The following is a 13,820-nucleotide window of genomic DNA, read 5'->3' as shown; positions in this document are numbered from 1 at the left end:
AACATTTACCTAAATGGTGAATGTCATCATCTAATCAGCCTCACATCGGGGAAGCCTGGATTTTGTAATAAAAATCAACGATTATCACTTAAATAAAGTTTAAGTCACTATCGCAGAATGAGGAATCACAATGGTGATTGAGCGTACAGCCCACTGATGAAAAGCTATGTCTGCGTCAGCATTCTCTGGAAAAATCACCAAAAACACATCTGTAATTACCGCTTAACGCCACAGATCTTGGAGATTGTAACTATAAAAGCCTTTCTGCAGAAAAACTGACATTTCAAAGAGCCGAAAAGGGCAAAAAATGTCATCACTGCAAAAAAAAAGTTAAACTCTAAAAAAAAAAAAAAAAAAAAAAAAAAAACTTTTGACGACCAAATATGAATATTTACCTCATTATCTCCAATATTTTCACAAATTTATCTGCGCTGTACCAACTGTCACTAAAGCAGAGAACAGATGCCGCTTTCAAATGCTGCCTGGACTAGTTGCAATTACTGCTGGGCTACATTTTATAAGACGAATAAACTGTCAAATAGTCCAACAAATGGAAAAGTTAAAGTGTGCCAAGAGCAGGCTGTCGTTACAAACAACAACACTAATAAATGTGGATCTGTTCCTCTTCTCTCTCCTGCAATAGTCAGCAGAAAGCTCCTTTTGATTCAGGGCCCATTTTGTTATGTCCGACTACAAAACAACTTAATACACGACAAGTTGTTTTTATGACTCAGGGGCTGGAGCTTTCAAGAAGCGCATTATGGCAGCAATACTTTCTCCAACAGATCACTGAGGACCAACTGCAGCTTGGTGAGCGGGGAGAATCGAGAGGATAATTAAGTAAATATTGGCCTCCTGGACCCACATTGCAATCACTTTAGGATCATGTTATACAAGCTGCTGTACAGTAATTGCTACGTTATATTCTGCCCTTTTTGGGACGTCTAACCACCCAGGTGCAGCCGAGAAGGTTTACTAGAGGTTTTACCATCTTGTTTTTTTGCACAGGCACACAATATTTACCAGCAGGCAAGAAGTGAATGTACCCGACAGCAGCTGGAGAGCAGTTTTCTGGACGTTATTGATGTTACAATAAGTTGAAAGCGGGCCGAGGCCGTAATCAAAATATTCTTCCAACGTGTTTCTGCGAGAGACCAACAGCAGCATCTGTCATTTCAACCAGTACCCCGAAGCGACATGTGTGACTTTCACGCGACAAAGCCCCCGAGCGGCCATTGTAATTACGAGAGGAGCAAAGTGTTACAGACGGACTACGTTTCCATGAGAAATTGTAGGGACCAGGAAACTGAAATTCTCAAATTATGAAGTAACACATGATGTGAACATAAAGGAAACATCTTCATCGTACGTGAATAACGATGCCGAAAAGAGCTATTGGACTGAAAGCATGTGTTTCCTTAATCAAAGTGTTTTAAGAGTCATTTATCCAAGCATTGCATGTTTGACTTGATATTATTCAAGATGGATAAGTGAGGGAAATAACTTTAAATTTAACAGAGTGACCAGTGTGCTTTTAGAGCACACTGTAATCAACTAATCACAGTAATCAACTCAATACGCTCTCTTTTCTTTGAAATGTTCTCTGAAAAGGTTGAACTAAATGAAACTAGAGGAGACTTAAACGTAATGTATCAGAGACCAACCAACCCTGTGCCTCTGATTTCCTTATAATTTATACATCCATCACTTTCATAAAGCATTTTACATGGATGGCTCATATTATTCAGCCCGTCATTATGCAGATATCAAACTCTGCCCTGCAAGTATCTGTGGCACGGAAACAATGACATTTGATAAATGGATGCAATATTGAAAATGCTTGCATCATTAACGACCTTGAGGGCTAACTAGTGGAATTACCACTGCAGGCTCATCATATTGGCCACAAAGCACTGGAAAAAATGCACAAACCATTCGCTAAGAGTTTGACTTGGAAATTAAAAAGTACAAAAGTGGAAAAGAGCAAAGACTTTTGAATGAGATGTGATCATTGCCTCGATGGGTTGAATCCCAAAACATTCACACCTCTGTTCACAAGGGCTCATATTTGCACACATACAAGCCTTGGTGCATTTACCGCCTGCTGTGACAAGGACACTGCACGAGGCAAAGCTAACATAAGGACCGGCTTGCTGGTTTGGAAAGAGAGGGCTGGCGTTTGCCCATCATTATCTGCTCGGCCGCCTTTAATGCATGCGAGGTTGCGCCCCCCCCCCCCCCCAGAATGCCTGTGCATCTGTGTCACTATTTAGTTTGGCAGATTTACGTTATCGTCGGAGCCAGTACATCTCTGTCAACGCTTTCCCTCAGCAGGGTCAATTACTTCGGAAATGCCCTCAGAACATGCAGCTCCTCTGCCGCGAAACATTGCATCATCAGCAGCCAATCACGAGGCGGCATTCATGGGGCTTTGTGCGGCAGGTGCCTAAGTGCAAAACAGTGACTTCACAAACATGCTGAGCTCCACACGCGACTGCCTGCTGCCGTCTACGAGAGACATTTCTACTAAAAACTCATATATTATGTTATTATATTACATACAGATCTGATCCTCATTCAAATAGACTTCAACCAAAAGGAGATGACATGGTTGTATTGAGGTTGTGTCCTTGCATGCGAGATAAATGTCACACAGGCACATGATGACATAACTAGGGACAGTCCACCTGTCTATTGTTTACAGTATTATCCTCTGAAATGAAAAGATAGCAAACAGACCAGCTGGGTTTCAAATGTATTATCCTTTCAGAAAAGCATTTATCTGCTTATCCTCCTCGATACTTTCTTTGTGTAGCTTATGAGCAGTTGTGTACGAAGTATTATGACATGAAAATGAATGTATCAGTGTCAGAAATATGACTGAACTCACAAGACAAAGTCTATAAAAGGTTTATCCTCCTTCATCCGTGCCCCTACAGTACATCCATCCGCAGTATTAAGTGTGTCATTGTTTTGTTAACATGCCGGAGCCAATGCCAAGACTAAATCCACTACATTTTCTGTGATTAAATTAAAAAACATATCAGCAAGCTCCTGAGGCAAAGAGGTCATCACATCACCTCACACAGTACTTTCAGTCTTTATATTTAGTAAATCCCAGCGTGTTACCGTACAAATACATCTTATTCTTCATCGCATCGTCGCCTAACACCCATGTGCATATCTTTGCCAGTGTTCTCCTTTCACACGGGGGAACATCACTTCACCGTGCAGTAAAACGGCATCTCCATCACTGCAGGACGCTGCCAGACATGGCTCTGCCTTCGCCTCACCAGAGAGGATCAGCAGATAGAGCGACATGTGTGTTGACATAAACCTCATCTGAACATACTAGGTGTATCACGGAGGCATAAAGCTACCAGGATCTGCCGTCTCTGCACAATGGTGACATTACGATAAGCGTTAGCTCTGCAGCCGGCTAATGCCGGGCTTAATGTTTGACTCTGCTTAATCTATTCTCTACGGTTTAGCCTATCAGTGTGAACTGGTACAACTCTAATGGGCTTATAAAGATGCTTCTATTTGCTGTGAGGCTGTGGTTAAATGGTGACTACCCAAAAAAAAAGTAGACTTCTACACTGGCCAACTTGGCAAAGCTAAGCCTGGACTGGAAGGCTCCCTGGTGGCTTGAAATGCACAGCCCACACATCAGCATGGCCTTTGGCTGCATTAAGTTAAATTAGTGCCGCCAACAGCAGAGGCCATCCTGCATACCGAAAGGTCCACACAGATAGAAATATTTAGTTCCAGCACATTAATAAAAACTGTTGTGCTTTGATAGAAAATAAACTCCAGCTTCAACATTTGGGCTACTCCATTCCACACAAATGGCTCAGTGTTCAGCGTAATCCACGTCAATGCCTCTAAAATAGACCTTGACTAAAGACTGGCTCGTGTAAAAGGTCTCATGACACAGTGTCTGCCTTCACCTGAGCCTCGAAACCTCTGCGTTGAAAGAGAACTATCAAACAAGTCTTGGAGAAATGGAAAAAAAAAGCCAAAAACTGACCAGAGACGTTGAGGACATCGATATTCCAGACCAAGCACATCTGAGAAGAAGGTCACAAACAAAAAGGCTTAAAGAGCTGTTTACTATTCCACTGTTGAGCCCTCGCAATCATCCAAGTAATGGCCTCATTTACACACTCAAACACTGTTAAAAAAAGAATGATGTTGCTGGCAGGCCTCAGCATCGCAACTTACCTGTCCATCTACGTAGCAACCCCTTTTTGGTCTTTGGTTCTTTCACACTTCCTTTCATTTTCCCCCCCTTTTTCATATCCTCTATTTCCCGTCTCGGCCCTCCTCTCCCCCGCTAGCTACTAGACTGTCCCTGGGTGAGAGGCAAGCGAGGGACGATGAGAAGGAGGAGGAGGAGAAAGAGGAGGGAGGAAGGGAGGAAGGGAGGGAGGGAGGAAGAACAGAGGGAGAAATAGGTGAGGGAGAATGAAGCGCTATAGGGGAAATGAATGTTGATGAATTAAATCCGAAAGCTGTGCGGCTCTGCCCTTTTCTCTAAAAGTGAGCGTTCACTCCCTCTCCCCTTATCTTTATATCTTCACATCTTGATAGAAGATACTCTTCCTCTGTTGCACGTCAGATACGCCTTTCAACCCCAGCAGCGTTTTTTTAAACACGCCTCATGTATATTTCATCTTTCTCACTTTACCCCCTTATGCCCTTTGCACTCTTTTCTTATCGTTTCCCTCCACACACTCACACTCCTTCTTCCTAAAACGCAGGTGTCATATATGGACATGATGTACAGTGTAGGGAATGCAGAAATATAGAATATGCATGTGTGCATCGAGCGGCAAACACGCCTGCCTCTCACCAGGAAACAGAGACCGTCAGTGCGTTTATAATCACAGCATTGACAGGCTGCAAAGCTTGCAACTGGTATTTTAACGAAGGGGTTGTGAAAGAGAGTGATAAAAAGAGATTGCAAAAAAAAAAAAAAAAGCGAGAAAGAAAGAGAGCGGTGGGGGGGCCCCGAAGGGAATATAGAGAGAGCATCACATGAAGGAGTTGACCCACCCGATAATCTATTTACAATACCATCCCCCATTCACTCAAGGCAAAGCTGCCTAGTCCCCTCTTTAGGCTCATGGTTACATCCATCAATTCTTTTATTTGTCTTACTTTATTTCTTATATTTTATTGCCTTTCACTCACACACACAAACACACACACACACACACACACACACACACTTGAGCGCTTTGCTTCAAAGAGATCCTCAATGTGGTTAACAGAGGCAGTTTGCAACCAACACTCCAACACACACAAACAGGGAAGCAGAATCACACCTTCTCTCTCCCTCTCTCCCTAGTCACCTCTTTCTCCCTCTCTCCCTCTCTCCCTCACACTCACACACACACACACACACACACACATTCACACCCACAAGCACCACCTGCTTCACTGATGGTACTTCTGCTGTACACCACCCTACTCCCCCCCCACCTCCAATTTCTTGTTGCTTCAACAAATGGTGCCTCCACCCAGTGTTTCCAGCACCTCATCCTCCAGCCTCACTCCCAACCGATGCTACCTAAAAGCATCCTTCTCCTCCAGCGATGCTGCGCTCCACGAGCCCTCAGCCCAACCCCCATCCCTCTGCTCTCACAGAGTGTAACAGGAGGGCAGCCGGCTGGTCGGGGCGGCGCGACACGCAGAATCAAACGAGGTACCTGCTACACAAGTATGCAAGGAAGAAAAGGGTTGACATGCCTTGGGATGGTGCATTGCCCATGCTGCGACACGGACCGCTGCAGCTGAAAGTGATCGCGTTTCCTGTTCCCCCTCCTCTTTTTTTCCCCTGTCTCTCTCTTCTCCTCCCTCCTCCTGTCTCTCGTTTTCTGTTCTTCACAAAGCGCTGGGTCTCTCCTTCCTTGTGCCGGTCCCCACGCTCCTATTCGTTCCTCTCCTTCTGCCGTCCTCCTTCCCTTTGTCTCGCTCTCGCTCCGGCTTTCTCTTCCCTCCGCTGGAAACCTCCTTCGCGAGATGGCAGTGATCCAGCGGCGGTGGCGGCGGCGGTGGTGGTGGCGGCGGCGGCGCTCCTGACAGCACTGCGCGTGTGTGACTGCGAGCACGTGCGTGAGTGTGTGTTTGTGTGTGAGGGAGAGGTAGAGCGGGAGAGCCTGAGTGTGTGTGAGAGAGAGAGAGCGAGAGAGGGGCGTACTCTTCAGCAGTATGAGCCGTGGTAGATTGTGCATGCCGGTGCAGGGATGCTCAGCAGCACACAACCAAGAATGAAGCACAAATTTTGAACATGATAAATTCACACTCTCTCTCTCTCTCTCTCTCTCTCTCTCTCTCTCTCTCTCTCTCTCTCTCTCTCTGCCTTATTTCCTCCCCATTACTCATTATATTCTCTCTCTCTCTCTCTCTTAAAGACACAGGCGGCACGCTGCATTGCTACACGCCTAGGGCACATCTCATGATATGGTAATAAAGGGGAGTCCAGGGACGTGGTCCTGTGTGGGGCTCGGCAGCTGAGCTAGCATTGGGGGGTGGGGGGAGTGGAGAAATGCTTGAAGCATCTACTGTACCAGGAACAGGGGGAGGATGGGGGAGGGTGGTGCTGGTGATGCAAGGAAGAGAGAGAAAGTGGAAGGGAGAGAGAAAAGAGTGAACACTTGAAATATCCCCGAGTGCCAACAATAGCTAATGACGAAGCCGTGTTGGGCCTCCAGGCGAGGTTGTAATGGATTGGCGTGGCAAGCGGAGCGGCAGGTGAGAACGGCGAGGGGGGCGACCTCAGCATCGGTGTGGCCTGTGCCCCCCCCCCCCCCCCCCCACACCCCCAATGGATGTTTGTTTGCAAGCATAAATTATTGCTCTTGTGAATCCTGGCCGACCATCACCTCCGCTCCCCAACAATCACACTCCAGCAGTAGGTCAGAGCGCGGCGTTGTGTCAGCTGTTCGGGGATGCCCTTGAAACACAATGAGCAAAGATCCATACCGAGATTAATTACCTGCAATACTGTATCTGAGAAAGGACAAAGCGGAGCGACAAGTGGCGAAGGGAAGGAGACGAATGAGGTAAAACCAAAGATACATAGTGAGTATCTGTGTTGTGGATAAAAGAGTATTTCTGTCAAAAAAGAGAGAGGCTGTTCTTTGCTGTATAGCTAATCGGTGCTGATGAATTAAGAGAGTAAGAGGAGGGGAGAGGGAGGGAGGGAGAGAGAGAAAATAAAATGCCAGGAGATGGAGAGATAAAAGAGGATGGAGGTTGTCTTCATGATGAGAGCGATGAATAATGTATGGTCGGGCTGCACATGACTTACACAGCACACCGGCCCGTCCGTCATGTCCAGCCGGCTCACAGGAAGAGGATACATCAGCCTGTCAGCCGGCGCCGGTCCTCTTGAGCTAAAAGCAAGCCGACAAAACCTGTAACGGCAAAAATGTACATGTTATATTCTTAAGTTGAGGGTTGGGGGAAGTTTAAAATACTCTTCCAGGTGTCAGTGGTCTACCCAAACAAAGACTATACAAATACAAACACCCCTTTATTTACAAGGGTCGTGGAAAGCATCCCAGGTGATTCAAACCTAGGTGATCCTTGTAATCCCATCGATTACATGGATCTATAAAAGTGCGTGTCTGCGCGCGGCGAGAGTGGCTGCGCCCGGTGAAAGCATTCATTCCCTTTGGGGAACGAGCTGCAGCTATAAAGCCTCGCCTACGATCCTCTAAACTTTAAAGTGTGGAAGTATTTCAGACAGAGACGCAACAACATGGTGCTCCATAAACTCTGTAACAAAAGCACTCTTGCACACTTGCAGGAATATGGCATTCAGTCACAGTTGAGGGAGCCGTTGGCTTGGGGCGGGCTTGTCAACACTTTAAAAAGCATTTCCTTGAAAGAATCTTCTCTCAGAGACCGGAACCAAGGATGCCTTCAGGTGATCCTGGTCAACGGGTACTCCAGTGCTCCAAATCAAGTTTTCTGATCCTGACCTGACTCTGTTATCTGGCATGTCCGCCGATACCTAAATATAATCCGATACTTACAGCAAAGGATATGCGATGTTGATTAATATCTGGACACAAATAAATAAATAAGTGCAGCCTGACTTTGACACACTTTGTTTGTCACAAGTTCCCCTCACAGGTTTGGAGAGGCAGTAAATTACAGAGGTCCCTTCCTGCTTCGGAGCAGTTTGACCTCCTTTGCTGGCGGACAACAAACCAACATTAAAAGTTGGTCGCCGCCACCTACTGATCTATTAGCTATGACGGCAAAGAGCCGGACAGTCTGAGTCTGGACAATAAAACTGAGATCAAGTACTACCGTTAAACCCACCTGGAGCGACCCGGAGCGTTCAGGCCCAGTCAAAACTACACAGCTATAAAAATATACGGTCAAGAGCTGCGACGACTGCACAGACTCAATGATATCGTATTTAAGTTTAAGTTCTGCTTATTTAACAGCTATTTGAAATAATTGCTATCAAACACACGCAAAGAGGATTGTTATTCTCATTTTCTTATCACCAAAAAACCTCTTTGGAGAGTGGCAAAAATTCCTCTATGCAGGAAAAATCCTGTCCTTTAAAATATGCCGTGATTACCTTCGTAAGAATACTGAAAAGAAATGCAATAATACAGATTTAATAAATCTGTAATACGCCCCGTTTATAGCACAAGCAGGCTGCAAACATGAATAAATATGATCCGTTTTATCCCTGGCTCCCATTACTGACATCATGCTGTGGCTTATTCATTGGTCACTTCCATGTCTGTTGACGTTGAGTACCTCACACCAAGCATGTGCAATATATATGCCAATTTAGAATTTCATTACATCTCATATATATGCCGGGCTGTGAGGCTGTATTTCATGCTATATACCATGGAACCAGTGAAGAAACAAATGTAACAGAGCCAATAGGTCGAATATGATCAGCCCAAGGATGACATCGTTGTCATATTGAGATGATTGCTATGATCTGCAGTATTAAACGGCACATTACTGCCTGATACATAGTTTAGGAAAATAACACTGGAGATTGTGTAGTGCTGACGGCCCGCTTTGCCCGTAGGCTTCTATAGTTTACCAAGAACAAAGCTGCACATTGCAGAGGTACAACTTGCTGAGTAAGTCGCTTCTGTGGAGCTGATGAGCATGCTCTGCCACTGCTTTCTAATAAAATGACATCTGCTGTTTTATTGTTAGCTCCGGAGCTGACCATATTGCAGCATGAAAACATCAGGCGAATATAAAACTTGAAAAAAATGATATCTAAAAAAGACCAAATCCTTTTTTTAGATATCATTTTTTACAAGTTTTATATTCATGGTCTTGAAAGACACGGTTTGCTGGTCCCCGAGGACACGAAGGAACCCAGTTTGTCCTGGTTGTCCTCCTTCTTTCTCTCCATCTCAGCTGTGAGAGCTCATTGACCCAGAAACACTTCAGCACAGTCTGTGGCACAATAGATCTGCCCTCGCTTCAGTGGAAACTGGCCATCTGAGGTTATTAGAGGGGGGCAGGGGAGTGGGGATGAATGTCAATGACAGCGTGACTTGGACGCAGTGACAAGACAACCTGGCAGAGGTGTTCTTACTGTATACGGCAAAGGTAACCGTCGCAACACATCAATCATCTTTCAACTCTGCCCGTCGTAACATACTCCCTATGCATGCACATGCACTAATGCACTCAGTAGTTGCTTATGCGTTATTGTAACCTTCAGAGCACTACCCAATGACACTGTATGTTTAGAGCTCCTAGTGCAGCATGTAGGTCTGGGCACGAAGGCAACCGGTGAGAGGTAATGTGAAGGTCAAGTCTAAATGTCCACTATGATGGATATCACTCCACTTCATGTCCGCTAAACCTCCAATACACAGTGAGCCAAGACTGTTCCAATTATGTGACCAACATTCATCATCTAACCATTTTAAACTTTGCAGAAATTCAGCAGAGTTACTGCTTCTAAAGCACTTATATGTCCCTTTGTCGAGTGGAGACGATAGAGAAAAGTGTTTATTGGAGCCAATGAGCCGTATTCAGTCAGTCAGCTCACAAAGAGCCATAATAAACGTCTGCTATTAAACTGCATTTAACACAAAACTAGACACCAGATATAATGTAGAATCTACTATGATTGGCCAGCGCATCGGCTCCTGTGTGGCCATTCTTCTCATTCCTAATTTCTTTTTTTTTTTGAGAGATTTTAGGAAACAGAATATAAGAAAACATTGTGATGCTAGTTTTGTTCAGATTGACTGATGTTACTGATGTATTTCTGCCTCACAAATTATAAAGTGAACTAAAGTAGCTCCACCTGACAAACAACCACATTCAAATACTGCCTTCAAGTTTATGTATAAGTACACATTATTAACTAAAGTAAAGCATAATAATATATAGCATTATATAACAGTTATGTCAAAAGACATTCTGCAGCATAATGAGCCACATAATGAGCCTAATAATGCCACATACCTTTCCTTTTGTTAGATATGAAATGCAGGGCTTTTACTTGTAATTAAGTATTTTTACGTTACTTTACTTTTACTCACTTAAAAACAAGCACAGCAAGTGGAATAAATGAATTCACAATTGATACGAATGCAAATATAAGGACGATAATAGCAGAGGCTAGCATGCTAATGTTAGCCTCATAGCTCGCTAAGCTAACGTTAATTTTAACCGTTAAAAAAAGGACGTCAACGTCAATAATGTGGGGAATACTTATCTTCGTGTCGTGAATGTCCTCGTGCCCACTTGAACGTGGGTTTGATGCTGATTTTGAAGCGAACATGAGAGATAACGGATGAACAGAGATGGGGAGTGAATAACTGTTGGCAGGTGAGCTAAACCTAGCTTGAATCAGAGCGATGAGTCTAACGTTAGACCGCGCCAACGGGTGCGTTAGATTTACCTTACGGAGTGTACCGAATGTCAGGTGAGGAGAGATTATTATTCATATTTTTGTATATATATAAATATAATAATCCACACTGCTCTTATAAATAAGTATGTTTGAAAACTGTGTGAAACATACAAAATCTGAATTAGTTACATTTTCCGAAAAAAAAAGATTTAAACACAATTCTAAATGGAGATAGATAGATAGATAGATAGATAGATAGATAGATAGATAGATAGATAGATAGATAGATAGATAGATAGATAGATAGATAGATAGATTCATGTATTTGTGGCAAAGTTACATAGAAGACACCAAAATATCAAGTATGAAAAATACTCAATATATACAACAAAACAGCAGAGCGCATTAATTGAAGTGTATATAAGAATATACAGTGAAAGATAAATCTAGCCAATGGCTTATATGGATCAATTCAACTGGACCCCAGGAATCCAGGAGACTAACATGTCAAAGGTTACAGGCCACAATGTAAAGTTATGATACAACAGCAAATAAATGCGAAATGTAATTGTGCATTTGCAGTTTTATACGAACAAAGACCACACCAATGGGAACAAGTTGAGACTCAGGGAGCAGAGTGAGAGGTGCTGGTGGTGTCTCCATTGAATGTTCCTCTTGTGATGAAAGAGAGAGAGAGAGTAGATGTAAGGGAGCTTGAAATAGAATTGCAAATAGAGGAAGAAGTACAAGTACCTCAATATTATTTTACAGTACAGTACTTGAATGAATGTACTCAGATTACTTTCCATCACTGCGGATGGCGGTGGCTCATTGGGGTTTAGTGCCTTGCTCAATGACACATCCACATGGGAACGTGAACAAGCAGAGATCGAACCACCAACCCGTTGTTAACACCAATGTGTGAACTACTACACTGACAGGTGGAATAAATAGTGTTCACACATTAATACCTCAACGAAAGGATGGAGTACAGTGAAATGTGTATAACATGGTAATACATTTGATAGAGTCCAAACTAGTACAATACAATGGTGACGGCATTTATTGGCAATGATTTATTCATATGTAATGATCTAGGGTTGTTGTTGTTGTTGTTTTACTTACAGTAGACATCTTTCTCAAACTGCAAGAGCACCATGATGAAACGACCGGGTTCGTGGCCTCAGCGTTACTCCGCTGCCAATCGACTGGACAAATCCTGTGTTTCCATGGCGATGCAAAAGGCTGAGAGATGACTTGCCTTTATAGAAAGGTGCAGTTCACGGGTGAACTCTGTTTTCCTTTGCCATGCGTGTGTGTGTGGGCGGACGGAGAGGATTTAAAGCACCGGCTCGGCCACCGGCTCACCGCTGAGCACCTTCTGTGATTCCTGCAGGCCAAGAAACACAACGGACCGTTTGCATTGAGCTCGTGGATGCAAGATGTTCCAGAGAAAAGAACAGATTTATCTGCACTTAATCTCCGCAGTAAACGGGACCACATATTTATATTTACACACATTTTACCCTGTGTTTTGGTTGTTCATTGTTGCACAATACTTGGCAGGTTGTAGACGATGTAAGACGTATATGTGGGACTACTTCTTCGTCTTCTCCCTCCTAACTTTTTACAAGTCGTTACCAATGTCCCTCTGATTGATCTTCACGGTGGATCGTTGGTGCTGCTGGTCGATGGCAAACAATGAGGCAGAGCCTCCGCTCCCCTGGGATGGAGGTCATCACTGCTGGAGGAAGTACACTTACTTAAAAGTACCACCACAACAATGTCAAAGTATTCCACTACAAGGAAAGCTGTATTTCTAAAACCACGACAGCGGATTTGTTTTACGGATGTTGACAGTTCTGTCCTGAAAATATATTCAAATTAGCACAAATTTAATGGAGAATACCTTGTACCTTGATACAATTTCTGAAAATATATAACACAAAAAAATTATTGCCTAAATGTAAGCAACTGGGAAAGTTTCATGGTGAAATCTAGTAGTTAAATGTATCGTATAAGTTGCATAAAATTGTCAAACTCAACCTTGAAACTGCACTCCAGTACAAGTACATGAGTAAATGTACTTGGTTCCTTTCCACCATGGGAGGTCACGGAGAAATAGTGACAATTTTAGTGCAAACTGGGGTGCCGAAGAGTCGACATCATGGTGGGGTGAGCGAAAGGTTAACGTGCTGTGAAGTCACACATCAAGGTGAGAGTCAGTGGAAAGCAGCGAACGCCTGCCAGAGGTCAAGTGTAGCGCAGTGTGTGTGTGTGTGTGTGTGTGTGTGTGGTGTGATTCCGCATATCCTATTAGAATTATTTCAGGTCATTTCAGCTGTATTTGAGTCAGAGCGCTTGAGAGACTGAGGTAGATTAGAGCAGGAGGGATGTGATGGTGAATGTGTTGAACCAGAGAAAGGGATTCAGATCCGCAGCTCAAAGCAGGATCTTTCAAATATAATTATATGACCAGAGCAGGTCATGGAGCATGTTGTAATTCCAATAAAAAAGGGCAACCTTCAGCTGCATGCAAGGTGAGGGATGATCCGTCTACGGGGAAGCGATCATAGGCTGCCTCTGTTCAATCGAAGAGCAAAATAAAAGTATGACTGTGTGCCTCCAGCTAGACGGAAACCTGCATCACCTATATCACAGTCGTGTCTCCCGCTCTCCCTTCTCCATGACTACTCGCTTGCTCTCTATAAATACATAAGGTGCTGTTTCCAAGGTAACAACTCCATGGAGGATTGGCCACCTGAAATCTAGATGGACTGGAATAAAAAAAAGGCCAAGCGGCGGTCTGCAGGCTCTCTGATCATCAGGAAAAGACCCCCAACCACCCATTCTCTTCGCTGCGTCACCGTCCCTCCAGCTCCGTGGCCCTTTGGCACCATCAGTCCTCATTAGCCCAAGATGTCATCCTACAAGCTCTACC

The 13,820-nt window shown here is 44.0% G+C and overlaps 1 protein-coding gene across 1 annotated transcript in view; it reads right to left on the bottom strand.

Annotated features, from left to right (window-relative positions):
* Positions 1–4,300, bottom strand: part of srcin1a (SRC kinase signaling inhibitor 1a) — a gene marked incomplete at both ends in the record, with an annotated part of 88,259 nt that extends 83,959 nt beyond the window's left edge. The window contains one exon of the mRNA XM_079232887.1: positions 4,225–4,300. Within this exon, the coding sequence (XP_079089013.1) occupies positions 4,225–4,300 (76 nt within the window). The remainder of the gene's footprint in view (positions 1–4,224) is intronic.
* Positions 4,301–13,820: the final 9,520 nt, after the last annotated feature.

Source organism: Taurulus bubalis (genome assembly GCF_910589615.1).
Source record: "Taurulus bubalis genome assembly, chromosome: 17".
Taxonomy (NCBI): Eukaryota; Metazoa; Chordata; class Actinopteri; order Perciformes; family Cottidae; genus Taurulus; species Taurulus bubalis.
The sequence above is the reverse complement of the archived record's forward strand: the minus strand, read 5'-3'. Positions and strand labels throughout refer to the sequence as shown.